Source organism: Motacilla alba, chromosome 22, assembly GCF_015832195.1.
Source record: "Motacilla alba alba isolate MOTALB_02 chromosome 22, Motacilla_alba_V1.0_pri, whole genome shotgun sequence".
Taxonomy (NCBI): Eukaryota; Metazoa; Chordata; class Aves; order Passeriformes; family Motacillidae; genus Motacilla; species Motacilla alba.
The window spans coordinates 3,433,053-3,447,291 of record NC_052037.1 but is presented as its reverse complement, the minus strand read 5'-3'; the positions used below and the strand labels follow the sequence as shown (position 1 = coordinate 3,447,291).

Sequence of the window (14,239 nt, the reverse complement as noted above, 5' to 3'; positions counted from 1 at the left end):
CTTAATTGGCAGTACATCATCAGAAAACCATAATTAAATGGTTCATTATCCCATTATCTATATATATTATCTATATATATCTATATATAATAATATATCTATATGTATATTATTCCCAACTATATCATATACAGAAGTTTTCTTCTAACTGCCAAGGAAGAATCTTCCATAGATAATCTGCTGTCTGACTGGAAAGAGAAGTTCATTTGTCCAGAATATTCCACTGGCCAAATGGCTATCACTTCAAAAATACACGAGCCATCTCTTTCTTCTGCACAAGGCTATTCGTGCAAATGAAAGCTGATCATCTTAATCTGTAGGGATCTCTTCTATTCCTTCAAACCTCAAGAATTTCTTTTAAATCCTTCACAGAGAGCAATGGACAGGAAACAGGAGACAGTGAAAAAACCTGGATGTGAAGTTCTGACCCTTTGGTTTCTAATACCTGAAAGGTAATTCCATACAAAAATGAGCTAAATGTAGCTAAAAGAGGACCAAAGAAGTGGAAGCACTGCCTGCCCACTGATCTCTTCCAACACCATCTTAAATTATCATTTTCATCACAAAGTCCTCACCTTTTGGCATCCTGGTGAGAGGAGGATCACAGCATTCCATGTGAAAGCCACGGTCACAGGAGTCACAAAATAGCATGTTATCCTGTTGAAGACATAAAAATCTCTCTTTATATGTGCATCAGCATCAAGCCCTCCGTTAATCTGTCACCATTTCAGACAGCAGGCACATAGTTTTTAACTACAGACAATTCAAGGTATTTCACAGGTCTCAGAAAGAGAACCAGACTAAAATAAAAGCTGCTAATATAATTTTATTTTATAGTTTAACATAACAGCCACAAAAGTGGCATCCACTTCATTCAATCCACACTTCACTACACTTACAGCATTTTTTCCTTGATCTCTACAGGAACTGCATGTTTTGCATTCAATACACTGCCATCGCAGGGCTTTCACTCGAACGGTCAGCTCTGGAGAGAACTTCAAACAGGACGGATGACCTAGAGAGAAAAGAGAAAATGTTACTGGTAAAATCATTATACTCCTGTTAATAGCCATAGACAGCTCGTGTAGAGACTACTTCATCAATTGTGTATTCCCATGCAGAATTTTGGCTATCCAGACACTCCTATTTTTGGGTGCTTCTATTCTTACCTACTCACAACACAAAGCAATGCCCTAGACAGCAAACAGTATGCCCACGTACAAAAAGAACCCAAAGATAATTCTTCATAACTGAACTGAGAAACATGGTGAAACTGGTCTTCATTGCCACATTAGGAAAAAAAAACAACTTCCAGGAGCCAAATGAGTTATTTGTGCTAGGTTAACTTAGCTGCCTCCTCTCTGGAAGCCCAGGATTACACCAGACCTCTCTGTGTTAATGGCAAGATTCTCACTAGGTGAATCCTCCTCTGAGCACGGGGCAGCACCAGGCAGTGTAGCAGCTTTTCTGTCTCAAGGGAAGGGGATAAACCCAGCAGCCCTGTAAATGGTCACCTACCACTGTTGCCACAGTCAGCACAAGAGATGAGCTCTTCAGGTTTCTTCTCCCGATTTTGCTCTTTTGTACCAAGGCAGAAACTGCAAATTGGAATTGGTTCAGCAACCGGCTGCGAGGAAAACAGACAGTAAGAGCACTGGGTATCTCAAGGGAGCAAACTGTAACACACAAAATGGCACAGACATTTATATATCACATAAACATGATGGAACACACATCCTGGCTCCGAGATTTTACCTGGTTCTCACATTCAGTACAGCACTAACTGAACAGAAGTTTGCACTCCAAAGGACAAAAACTGTGCAACCGTTAACACTGTTCTGAAAAACTCAAATAAAATCTTCCTGCAGAAAATGATGGGAGTATGTTATATAGCAATCACACGCACATAAAAAGGTGTGCTCTCTCTGAAAAAGTTATGGGGGGAGTTAGACGCTGTGTAGTGAAAAAGATGTATTTAAGATGAGGCACAGCACCAGCAAAGTAAGAGACAGATATGAACTAGTCAACAATACACTTGGACTGGAATAAGCAGGACATTTTTAAATTTAAGGACTGACATTCTACAGCCTCATCAAAGATGTAGCCAGTGCAATAATTGATCAAGTACCACTTTATAATAAGAGTGAAAAGGATAGCCTAATTTAACATTAACTGCTGGATATCATTATCTAGTAAATTCCTTCTAATCCAATTCTGCATTTAAATCCTGTGATTTACAGTTTCCAGAGCAAAGACGTACACAAAATTTAATTTAAAAATACAACAAAAATACGCTAAAATCACATTTAAAACACTGGAGATGGGAATAATTTTCGATTACAGCAAGTTTTGAGAAACATTCTTTGCATAGCTGTATCAAGTCGCAGTCAGTGATTTTGAACAAACCTTTTCAGAATCTATTCTGCAGGTACATATGTGCATACTGTTAATTATTGCAGGGAAGCATATGCCAGAAGAACTTCAAGAATCTTTACTCTGCCTAAGCCAAAGCTGTATGCAGTTTCTTTCAGGAATCAGGGTTGTTTGCACTGCTGTAATACAGAAACTGAAAGACTGGAAGCTCTGCCTTTCAGTGTACAGACACAGCACACACAGTGCACTTCCAGGCTGAGGCATGGTCCTTAAAGCTAAAAAGCTTTTTTAAGCTTAAAAGCTTAAAGCTTTTCCACTAGATGGAAACAACCTGAACACCTTGGAAATTTGCTGTTTCAAAATTAAGCCACGCAAAGGAATGAAAGCTTGACGTTCTTCATTTGCAATACAAGTATTTCTATTAGCCTTTGGGGAAATCCCAAATGATGCCGAAGTACAAATCACCTGCCCATCAAACTACTTCAGAATAGGTTCACAGGATTCATTAATGGAAGGATTGCAGTTTTTGCTCCTTTTGAGAAGCAGAGAGAACAAGACAACTGCAGCTAGTTATGCCAAGCACACAGATCATTAATATCCAAGTGGGAAGGGCAAGCTGGCATCTTCACTGCCCACAGGCAGCATCTTTCCAGCCACAGTCACCACAGCAACATTAGCTGAGATCAGCTATGCAGGGATTCCCCATCCTCTTTTACCAGAGAGAGGGGATCTGCTGCACACAAACTCTTCTCCTTCTGCTCATGGCTGGACTCTAGGTGCCTCACAGCTAGCTGCTTCCAGCCACTATCAGGTTTACTGGGGGAGAAACCCTTGTGTATGAAGGGTCAATCGGTGCTTCAATTTCTTTGGAATCAAGATTTCAGGAATTACTTTTACCTTCTACCTTTTGAAAGGAAAGCTCTAACATTCATGCAATTTCTCAGGGAAAAAATTAAATTATTTCACATACCCTCTCCAGGAAGTGCATGAGTAATTTATTTCATCAAAGAGAATTTTCTAGACAGTCAATGTAGGAATGTGCCCCCTATGGACAGAGTGACAGAACCTTCCTCTGTCCCCCAAAAAGGAAAGAGCCCAGAAGTTTCTCCCAGTGATCAGGTAGGAAAATCACTGATAGGACCTTGGGGACTTCACCTCAAGTTTGGGGACAGCTAATTGTCCATAAGCCAAAAGGTCCCACCTGGGCCATTGAGTAGAAAAGCACAGGACAAAGAAACCAAATGGCTTTTGTGAGGTGTCTTTACCAGGAGCACAAGCCTGTGGCACCTGGATCGCTTTGAGTTTGTTATTTTGCCTTTATTGAACCTTTTTTGCTCCTGACGCTGTCACATCAGCCTCCTGCTCCTTTTATGCCTCCCGATGAAAGCTGAGCTATTCTGGGGTGTAGTGTTGGGGTGTTGAGAGCTCATCAGATCGGCTCAAAACCCCCCTGGGCAAAAACTCTACAAGTCAATACCTAAGACAGTAGTTCTTTTCTGTTTTAGCCAGTATTTGTGCATACTCTGTTCATCCCCACACTTCTTCAAATTTGGATGCCCACACGTAACACTGTCTAGGTTTGGAAGAACCAGATCAAAAATGATCCTTCACAGCTTCAGTGTTTCCTGTATTTACCACCCTGCCAAGCTGCAAGCAAACATGTCACCACATTTTAAAAAACCCCCAAAACATCTACAGCTCAGAGAAAGGCTCTACTAGAATTCAGAATGTTTTAGAGTAATTAATTAAATTGGAACAATTTTGAATGTGGAGATCAGGCTACTCTTGCAAAGCTTCTGTGTGAGACTGTTATGCTAAGTATGGAGAGATTTCTCTGCTGCTGTGTTTGTTCAGCAAAGAACATCCTGGCAAGTGAAAAATGCAAGCACACAATGAAAGATTAGTGAAAACAAGACTGGAAACAGGCAGCTCAGTTTCATACTGCAAATTTTTGGCAGACATTCAACTCCTTCTGCTGTTTTGCTTGCAAGCACATCTATCTGTGTGATGTCACCAGATTCAGTGAGGGAGGGAGCCAGAACAAATTGGACTGACAGTGTCTTACAGCCTGCCAGCCTCTCTGCACATGTTGTTACTATACAAAGGGTTTCTAGAAACCAAATGTGCCTTAAAGATCCTCAGACTGGAAAATTACTACACACACGCTTTTTCCATAGGCGCTTCTCTGTAGCTGCCTTTGGGAGAGCACACAATCTCATTTTTGGTGAACCCATCTGCTTTGTAGTCTTCTTAATTTAGAAGTGAGGTTAGGAAATGCCTCAAAACTCACAGTCAAGTCTGCAGCCACAATGTCACAATGGTCACTGGCCAGTAAATTAAAGCACTTTACTCCCCAGATGTTTTAATACCATGTGAGGCTCACTAGACACCAGGACTATCTTTGTCCCACCTTCACATACATGCTTCTGGGAGTCATTGTGGCTGGAATCGAGCGCGTGTAGAATTTAAATCGGCGTAAAAGAAACACACTCACACCAACTTTTTTTTTTGCTTTGCTCTTTAAGATCCCCTGAATGTGAGCCCCCTAGAAGCAATGGGAGATGGCTTCTGAGAATTCACACCAGGTAATGCTGTTTTTAAGCAAGGGACAAATCATTGCTCCTGACTTCAAACAGCCCATTCTGTTGCAAAGGTCTCCCTCAAAAGCCGTAGCTCCTGGCAAGAGAAGATGAACCAGAAAAAGTACAACCTACACCACAGGGGAAAAAAAAAAAATGATTTTAAACATGAGGAAACATGTTTCAGTGAGCAGGGCATCACAAAGCCTGGATTCCATGCCTTTTGGATCAGTGGCTGGAGAGGAAAACTGCTTCAGTTCCACGCCTCAAGAAATCAGAACCAACGAATTTCATATTGTCAAAGTAATTTTACAAATCGTGCAGGGTTTTTTGCTGTATATAGAGAAAACTGCAGAATTTAGGAAATACTATTAAATAATATCCACTCACAGCAGCAATGGCTGGTAACTAACCCTTCTTCTATAGAAGTTACCAAATCACAACTCCTAATGTTCCCTCCAGACAGTATAGTGAAGGAAAAAAATAAAGCAACTGAGAATAAAAAAAAGAAATCCCTTAAAATACTGTTTTTACTCAAGAAAACAATGCTAAATATATTTTAATACACCCAAGAAGAGCTATTACCACAACACAAACACGTATGTTTGTCTGTGTAAATGGATATTGTCTCAATTCACTTGTAAGGAAGGAGCATATTTACATGGCAGAATGATGGCCTAAAACACGAGACTACATTAAAACAAATGTAAGGGAGACAAAATAGCCCACAGAAGAAAGGAACAAGCATAAAATGCATGCCTCTTCTGAAGAGAAATGCAGAGAGTCATTTAAATAGAGAAAATAAAGGACATTTAAAATAAGTGCTGCTGTTTGAGGAAGGACTAACACAACAGAGAGAAAATCTGAAATGCTGCTACAAGAGCAGAGTCAAGTGCAAAGGCCAACAGGTTGGATATTAATGAGGTATAAACTGGCTGAATTTTCTGCAGTGATTATTGATATCTGGAAACCAATGCAAAAAAAAGTGAGTATTATCTGGGGCTATAAAGAAATTCTCTTACTATCAGCTATGCACATGGCAAAAACTTCACAGAATGTCAACTGGAAACGCTTAGACAATCAATTGTTCAATAACCTTCCCAGAACTGACAAGTTCTCTAATCAGAGGATTAAAACTACTCAAGATTTGTTAGTCACAATCAGAATCACATGCCAAGACTTCCTGACTGCAAACTCAGGGCAGTGAGGGCAGAGAGAGGCTCAGATTTCCTTCTCTGCAGTATAAAGAAACTCCCTTCACTTGCCACTGATTCAGGAGTTCAAGGTACTGAAGTTTTCTTCACCCAAAGTTATATCCTGTAAGCTCTCACCTACACTTTGTCCCAGCTTCATAATTTTCAAGAAAATAGAAGATGCTGTCTTGGGAGTGACAGATGATTATATTACACCATTTTAGATCAGAAGGTATTTCTGAGAAATCACAGACTTCCACAGCTGCAAAAGAATAACACAGCACTCGAATCAAGAGCAAGCTGAAATCTTAATTCCTCTCACTGCAAAAAAACCTTGCATTTCACAGTACCTAGAGGGTCACAAAAATAAGGAACTTCAACACTGACTTTGATTTCTAGAAATAACAAGGTACTTTGGGGGTGAGATTTTTGCTAAAACCTAAGTGATGTCTGTGCACAGAGGTAATTATCTTTAAATACTGTACACTGCTTTACTTCACGATTAGCAGCATCCCTAAAAGAATGGAAAATACTTCAGTTAGAAAATGAAAAAAAAGTATTTAACAGAATGCAGGGCCCCCCATAAACATGATATCAGAGAAGACACAAAAGGAACTGTCAATGAATGTTTCATGCACATTAAAGATCTCTACCTGATTCAAGGCTGCTACTTGTGGTTTACCCAGGACACCCACACAAGTACAACTGGGAGACCAAATCCTACTCAGTTTTTTAAACTTTACCACCTCGAGCACAAAATGGAGAGAACGCTGTTAAAAACACTTCCTCCCCAGCAGTACCCACTGAGACAGGCACTTAGCACAACATCTGATGTCCTCCCAGAGTGACGAGCTTTGCCTCTGAGCTCTCCTGCCTCTGGACACTGCCAGCACCACTCCTGGTACCACTCTGAACGCAGAGTTCCCAACATCCCTTCACAGGCCATGGCAAGAGCATTTAGGACTTGCTCAGATTTGCTCGATTACCACGAGCTACTTCACCTGTTCACTAATTGAGCGAATAAAGTTCAAAGTAATTTTTTAACGCTTGGGTTTCCAGAGTGACACGGTGTACAGATGGAGGCCATCTGTTATCAACCACGAGGTTTTTTTAGACAGAACTACAGACTTCCCTTCCCCAGAACCAGCTGGAAGAGAGTGAATCCTAATCCTCCTCCAGCTGAGAGCCTAAGCTTGAACAGTGCCCTTGCAGGGATGGGTGAGCTCTCAATATGTAATTACAGTGTTCTAGTTGCAGATCATTTATGTACTCCACCCCACATAAATCAATCCAAAAATAACCTCTTTACAGTAATTGGGCAGTTGTTTCATTTAAGACATGGAATTAACAATTACTAACTTTAAACAGGCACAATATAGCAATAGTTATTGTAGGCTTAAAGGTCTTCAAAACAGCTATGATGCCCTCCTAGCATATGAACTTTCTAAATAGATAAAAAAGTTTGGCATCATGCGAGGTTACAAGAGCACACTGGGATCCAGAACTATTACTGGCAAGAAGGATGCTGCACGTGTAACAGCCCAGAGTTAAACTGATTTGTAAGCACCAACAGATCTAAACAGCAACACAAAGCTAGGAAACAGGCATGCCACAGGGAACAGGCAAGACAGCAGCACAGGGAATCTGCTTTCAATATTACTCCTACTTTTCAGCCACAGAAGTTCCTCTCATTTTTTTTTTTCAGGAAGCACTTCCTGAATTTTGGCTTTAAACTCTCACCTGTACTGCAGGATGATAATACTAAGATATTTACTTAAAGGTTGCTGCAGCCACAAACAATTTAAAGTGGCATAAAAGACAGTTTCAAGGATAGTGCAAATGGATATCAAATATACCACCTGTATTTTCCTCCTAACTGAGGGAAGAAACAGCCCTACTGTTGTCCTGAGATCAAATTTCAGATGCTCTGGCAACTTCCAACACATACAGCAATTATTTCCATTTCTCCTTCAGTTAGCTGATATATTATTGCTGGATTTTTTTTAATAATAATGATTTTACAAAGATTCTTTCTGTAACAAGTGTCAACAAAACAAAAGCAGAGCAAGTTGTCTTTAAGGCATCCACCCTTAACACCTGCAACTTACTCCAGCTTAAATTCCTCACGATGGTGCACCGGGAAAGAACTCCTTGCTGTTCAACAGTATTAAATATTACAGTGTTGTAGCAGCCTCTAAAGTCATTATTGCACTGTAGTAATATTATATTAACTATTGAACAGTTGTCCTGGTTTTGGCTGAGATGCTGTTAATCCTTCTCCTGGTAGCTGGTGCTGTGTTTTGTAGGATGAGATTTGGGGAACTCGCTGATGTTTCAGTTGCTGCCAAGCAGGGCTTGCACCTAAGTCAAGGATTTTTTAGCTTCTCACCCCACCTGCAGTCAGGAGGCTGGCAGGCACAGGGTGCTGGGGTGGGACACAGCTGGGACAGCTGAGCCAGCTATCCAAAGAGCTTTCTAGACCATATGGTGTCATGCTCAGCACACAAACTGGGGAGAAGCTGTCTGGGGGCTGCTCCCTGGGGACTGTCAGGCCATCAGTTGGCAGGTGGGAGGTTGAACTTTTTTGTTCATGTTACTGCCAAGGCTCTTCTAAGAATCAAGGGAAACGTTGTCACAATTCTCCCAAAGAATCTGTACCAAGTATATTCCATTAAAGAGAAAAAAAAAGGAGAGAAAAAATCCCTTAGCACTCTCAAGCACCCACTAAGTCAAGAAAATCACTATAGCATGGTATGTCATCTCCACCTGCATAAAGTGTTGAGATTTAACAGAAAGCAGCAGAGTGAAGGTCACTGCACTGTCTGCATGGAAAAAAAGCAACCAGCCAAGAACAAAACAAAACCAAAAAATAAACTGTCTTAAAAACCCTGGAGAACAGGAACTTTGAGCCACCACTGACGTGCCAGTCAATTACTGCTGGCAGAACCTACGTGCTTGAACATCGTAGCTTCAAAATTACTTCAGACTAGCATGAAACTCTGCCTGAGTTACCCACATGAAGAGCAGACACCTAGGGTTAAACACTCACACAGAGACACAAAAACTCAGAAGAATTTATTGAAAGAACACCTTGCAAAATTTCTATTCTTCCAGGAGGACAAAAAACCAAATCCCAGACTAAATTCAGTATTTATAGTAGCTCATACTACCCTTCACCACTCGGATTTGAAACATTTTAAGAACAGCACAGGGAACAATTAAGCTCAAAGAATATCAAGCTGCTCCTGGGTTTCTGCACGTTACAAGAGGACTGAGTAGGCTGTGAAACACACTGAGTTAATAACATGCACAGCCACTATTATCACTGTTACCAACACTCTCAATCCAGCCACCTCGCGTGCCAGGTTTGTTTATATCCAGTTTTCTCAACATTTTATACTGGTTTTATTATGGATAAAGTTGGGGACTTGCAGAGGAGACATTTGCAGACAGAACACTGGAATTTTCAGCACAGTAATGCTTCCTAAGTTACACCAGCCCACAGCACAACACACTGACAAGTTAAGTACTGTGTCCACAGTAAGGCTCCCACAGTTAAATCAGAATTTCAGAGAAACTTTACTGGTGATAAAGCAGCTGTGCAGATTTTATTTTCTTTGTAAAGTAGACTCATACAGCAGTTTTAAATCTTCAAATCCTAATAGATCATTAAAGCATCTCTCACCAGAGAGTGAAGCTGACTTCAAAAACCATGAGTAGGACACACCCAAAGAATTCATCCCTGAACAGGATATTTATAACAACCAAAAATGTCCCATTCTGCTGAAAAATGTATCTTTTTAGGATAAAAAGGAATGATTTTCACATTCTAGATGTCCTAGAGACAAGTAGCATGAGTATATGAACCACTGGCAAATTGATCTTCAGTAAACAAAGACAAGCTTCTGTTGTACTCTGCATTCAGAGTAACAGAAAGAATAAAAACATACTGACTGGGTGGGAATGTCACTCCAACACCTTCATCTTGAGGTTAGAGGGGAGGATCAATGACCTCAGGAATGCAGAAGTATGGTAGAAAGGAGGGGAAAGGCACAAAAAATAAGAGAAAGCAACAGAAAAAAGTATTTGTTTTTTATAAAGAACATAAAATGGGGGAGAGAGGAAGGGGCAGAGGGTACAGAAGTCCCTGAGTGCTCCTTCCAGGATCTCCACGCTCTCTGGATCATAGAATGGTTTGGGTGGGTAGGGACCTTAAAAATCATCTGGTTCCAACCCTTGGCACGGGTAGGAACGCCTTCCACTGGACCAGGTTTCTTCCCATTTCACAGCAAAGAGGTTCTGGAACAGAAAGCTCTTTACCCATTATAAAGAAAGCCTCCAAGACAGCAATGGGTGGCAATTGCTAATCAGCCCCTCACTACATCACCTGAATTCAAACAGAAAGAAGAAATGGCAGTCAAATAAAAATGTCAAAGGAAGAGATCATCTCAAGTTTGCTTTGCAAATCCATCTCACCTTCCAGAGAGGAGGCTTACTTCCTATGTTTTGCTGGCACACCTACAGTAAGCCTGTTACCATACTTTCAGTTCCACTGCACAGAAGCACTGTAAATTCCCCACAGAAGCTCATCTGCAGTTTTCTGATCCAGAGTACAAATTACAGCCCAGTACATTTCCTCTCACGTTTAGAAAATTGGATACGATGGGATCCTAAATACCCAGTAATAACTTCTAACATACCAGATTCAAGATTACTGGCCTCAAACTGCAGCTCCGTATTGACACATTCCATCGACCCCAAGAAAACAACCACACAAAAACTGTCTTACCTTATCCTTTTCGTGGGGAAGGAGACACACTGGAGGGAGACAGGAAAGAGACTCAAAACTCTCCTTCCCGTCAGCATTAGTGGTTGCTTTAGTGTTGAGTTGGTACAGAGGTCCATCCTTAAGGAGCCTACCATGGCCAACAGCACGTTTGACAGCTAATCGTAATTGCTGGTGAAAGATGGAGGCAGCACTACCTCCAAATAATGCAGACACATCTTTCTGACCTTTCAGAAAGCGCTCGATGTTCTTCAAGGATGAGCCACTAGACTCAGCCAAGCCCTCAATTGCCCGTTTAATAAGTTTATTCCAGTCCACGTTTGGTTTCCCATCCAACTTGCCATGGTTCCGAGGCTTCGGAAGTGCTATTCTCCCAGGATTATCAGGATCCTTGTAGGAGTTGAGACCCTTGTTGGAGACTTTTAAAATAGTTCCATCTTTAACGCTCAACTCTAACTGTTCCAGAACAGTTTTGCGGTCCAAACCGTGCGAAGATGACACTGCATTGCATATCCTCTCCTCTGAAGGTCGCTGCTTTTGCTTCTTTACCTTTTTGATTGCCTCCAAAATCCACTCTGTATACAGCGGGTTGGCGAGCTTTACCATGGTGAAGAATTCTGTATATCCATAGAGTCGTTATCCTTTATCCTGATGCTGAAGGAGTTTCAAATGATGAGAAAACAGATCCTCGAATGATGGGAACCAGCTAACCATAGCATACACGTTTTCTGTTCTGAATTAATCCTTCTTTCTCAAACATGATTCGTTTTCACACTGAAGAGAAGAAAAAAAAAAACAATCAGAAACTTCTATACTCTTTCCAATAAATCCCGTAACAGCTTTATAGAAGGTTTTTACACAAATATATGAAGATTTCAGCATTGTCTCACCTGAGCTTCTGGTCTCACAACCAAAAGAGCTCTAATGTTAGGCCTAGAAGAAAACAAGAGAGACATTTTAAAAAAAACAGTTTTGAAGAAAAGAAAAAAAAAAGTAGCAGACAATGTTAATTTGTTAAACACCCAGCAGAGTTTTAAGCCACCACATTTCTGAAATATTGAAGTAATATTTCAGATTTTATCTTCACTACTAATAAAAGCATACTTTAGCACTAAAATCACCCCGTACAACCCAGAGAAAAGTGTCCTTTCCATTTTGATCCATTAGTCTATACCAAGATTTGTCTCACTGCTGAGCACAACATAAATTAATATTCGGGGGAAAAAAGAAAACCACAACAAACATTTTAAAAGATCAGCAGCTCTCTTCATTTTTACACATGGAAGACACTGCCTGAAACTTTGATAGAAAATAGGAATAACTGAGACTCCTGAGCAATCAGCAAGAAACTTTCAGAGCACTTTCAGGAGTGTAATCATGGGCTTCCCATCTGTGAAGAAAAACTATGACAGTTGTTCCATAAAGAAAAAAAAGTGAAGAAACACAGCTGGAGATTGCAATTAACTGCTCTACTTTTAGAGGCCACAGAAAAAATACAACATAACTTTCAGTATTGATGAGGCCCACTGGAAACACCTGAGGACAAAGTAACAGGTGACCATCCACAGCATAAAAGGAATGCTTATGACACTGCTAATTAATGATGCTGGTGAAAGGGTACGAGGCTCTACTTTAGTTATATTTAAAATAGCTTTTCTGGGTGTGATAACTGTCTGTTGTGCTGAAGTTCTGCTAGAGTACACTAGCCAAGAAGGATCTGTAAGGTGTTTATCGCAAGAAATAATGATTTTCTACAAGGGAAGTTTTAGACAGGAGCTAAGCAGACAACACAGTTCTCGTGTTCTGCTTTCTAGTAAGTACTGAAGAATTTATCAACACACCGAACACATTTGCATACAGACATCGAACCCAACAGCAGAGCTCCACATGGCCAGTACTGGAAAGACTCTGAAGGACTGCTTAAACCAGAAAAGATGCACTGCTTGCCTAGAGTTCTTTTATTCTGCGAACAACAGATGCAAAGGCAAATACGGCCCTCGACACCTGCCTTCCTCGCAGAACAGAGATGCGCTCCCGCGGTGCCCCCTGGATCCCGAGGCCCGAAGGATCCCGTCCCCTGTCCCCAGCCCGGCTCCGTGCGCACGGCGTTATGCAACCGTCCGGCCAGGCCGGGGCGACACCGGGACGGTCCCAGCGCCGGTGGGTCACTCGCTGGCTGGCACTCCGGGTGACAAGCGACCCCTGCACCTGCTACCGCTCGTCCCCATCCCTACCGCGGGTAGGTCCCGCACTAGGCGCCCCAAGCAGCGCACCGCCTCAGCGCAGAGACTCGCACCGGCGAACCGGGAAAAGCGGGGCGCAGGCCGCGGCAGGCAGCCGGGCCGCACGCAGCTCTCCGTCCTCCCGGACACGGGCAGCGCGGCCCGGCCAGCTCCCCGCGCTGGTACGGCCAGGCCCGCGCCCGCCTCAGCCGCGCTCTCCCGCGCCAGACACCGATCGGAGCTCAGCTCGCGGACCCCCGGCCGCTTCGCCCGCCTCAGCCGTGCCGCGCCGTGGCCGCCGCCTCCCCGAGGCTTGGGCCCGGCGGGCGCCGCGGGAGCGGACGGCGGGGCCGGGCCTGGCGCAGAGCGGCGGCGGGGCCGGAACAGGCCGCGAGCCTGGAGCGCCCAACTGGGCCTTCCCCTTCCCCAGGCCACGGAGCTCGCGAACCGCCTGTCCCCGACTTCCTCGGCATCAACCGGCCGAGCCGGCGCGGCTCCGCCAGCGTTACTTACCGAGGGCCGCGAGCGCCGGGTCCCGGGAGGTGAAGGCCGGACGGCAGCGAAGCCCGAAACTGACACGGCGGCCATCTTGGGCCCGGCGCGCTGCGGCGGGGGGCGGGGGGGCGCGAGGTGGAACAGCCCGCGGGGGGAGGGGGGTGGCGAGGCCACGGAACAGCGCGGCGGGGTGCAGGCGGCCGCCAGGGGGCGCTGCGGAGCCGCAGCTGCGCCGCTGAGGGCGGGGGAGGCGGGGCCGCGCTCGGAGCCGCGCGGAGCGGAGCGGAGAGCGAGTGAGGGGAACGGAGAGCGAGTGAGCGGAGCGAGTGAGGGGAGCGGAGTGCGAGTGAGCGGAGCGAGTGAGGGGAACGGAGTGCGAGTGAGCGGCCGGCGAGTGAGGGGAGCGGGGAGCGAGTGAGGGGAGCGGCCGGCGAGTGAGGGGAGCGAGTGAGGGGAGCGGAGAGCGAGCGAGGGGAGCGGAGAGCGAGTGAGCGGAGTGCGAGTGAGGGGAGCGAGCGAGGGGAGCGGCCGGCGAGTGAGGGGAGCGAGTGAAGGGAGCGGCCGGCGAGTGAAGGGAGCGAGTGAGCGGAG

General features: G+C 44.0%; 1 protein-coding gene across 1 annotated transcript in view; it reads right to left on the bottom strand.

Moving 5' to 3' along the window:
* KAT6A (lysine acetyltransferase 6A) overlaps window positions 1–13,784 on the bottom strand; it is a 34,917-nt gene extending 21,133 nt beyond the window's left edge. Inside the window, exons 1-6 of the mRNA XM_038160124.1 lie at window positions 13,667–13,784; window positions 11,822–11,864; window positions 10,935–11,705; window positions 1,519–1,627; window positions 900–1,015; window positions 576–657 (exon numbers count right to left, since the gene is read on the bottom strand). Coding sequence (XP_038016052.1) covers window positions 576–657; window positions 900–1,015; window positions 1,519–1,627; window positions 10,935–11,537 — 910 coding nt within the window. The 5' untranslated portion in view covers window positions 11,538–11,705; window positions 11,822–11,864; window positions 13,667–13,784. The remainder of the gene's footprint in view (window positions 1–575; window positions 658–899; window positions 1,016–1,518; window positions 1,628–10,934; window positions 11,706–11,821; window positions 11,865–13,666) is intronic.
* Window positions 13,785–14,239: the final 455 nt, after the last annotated feature.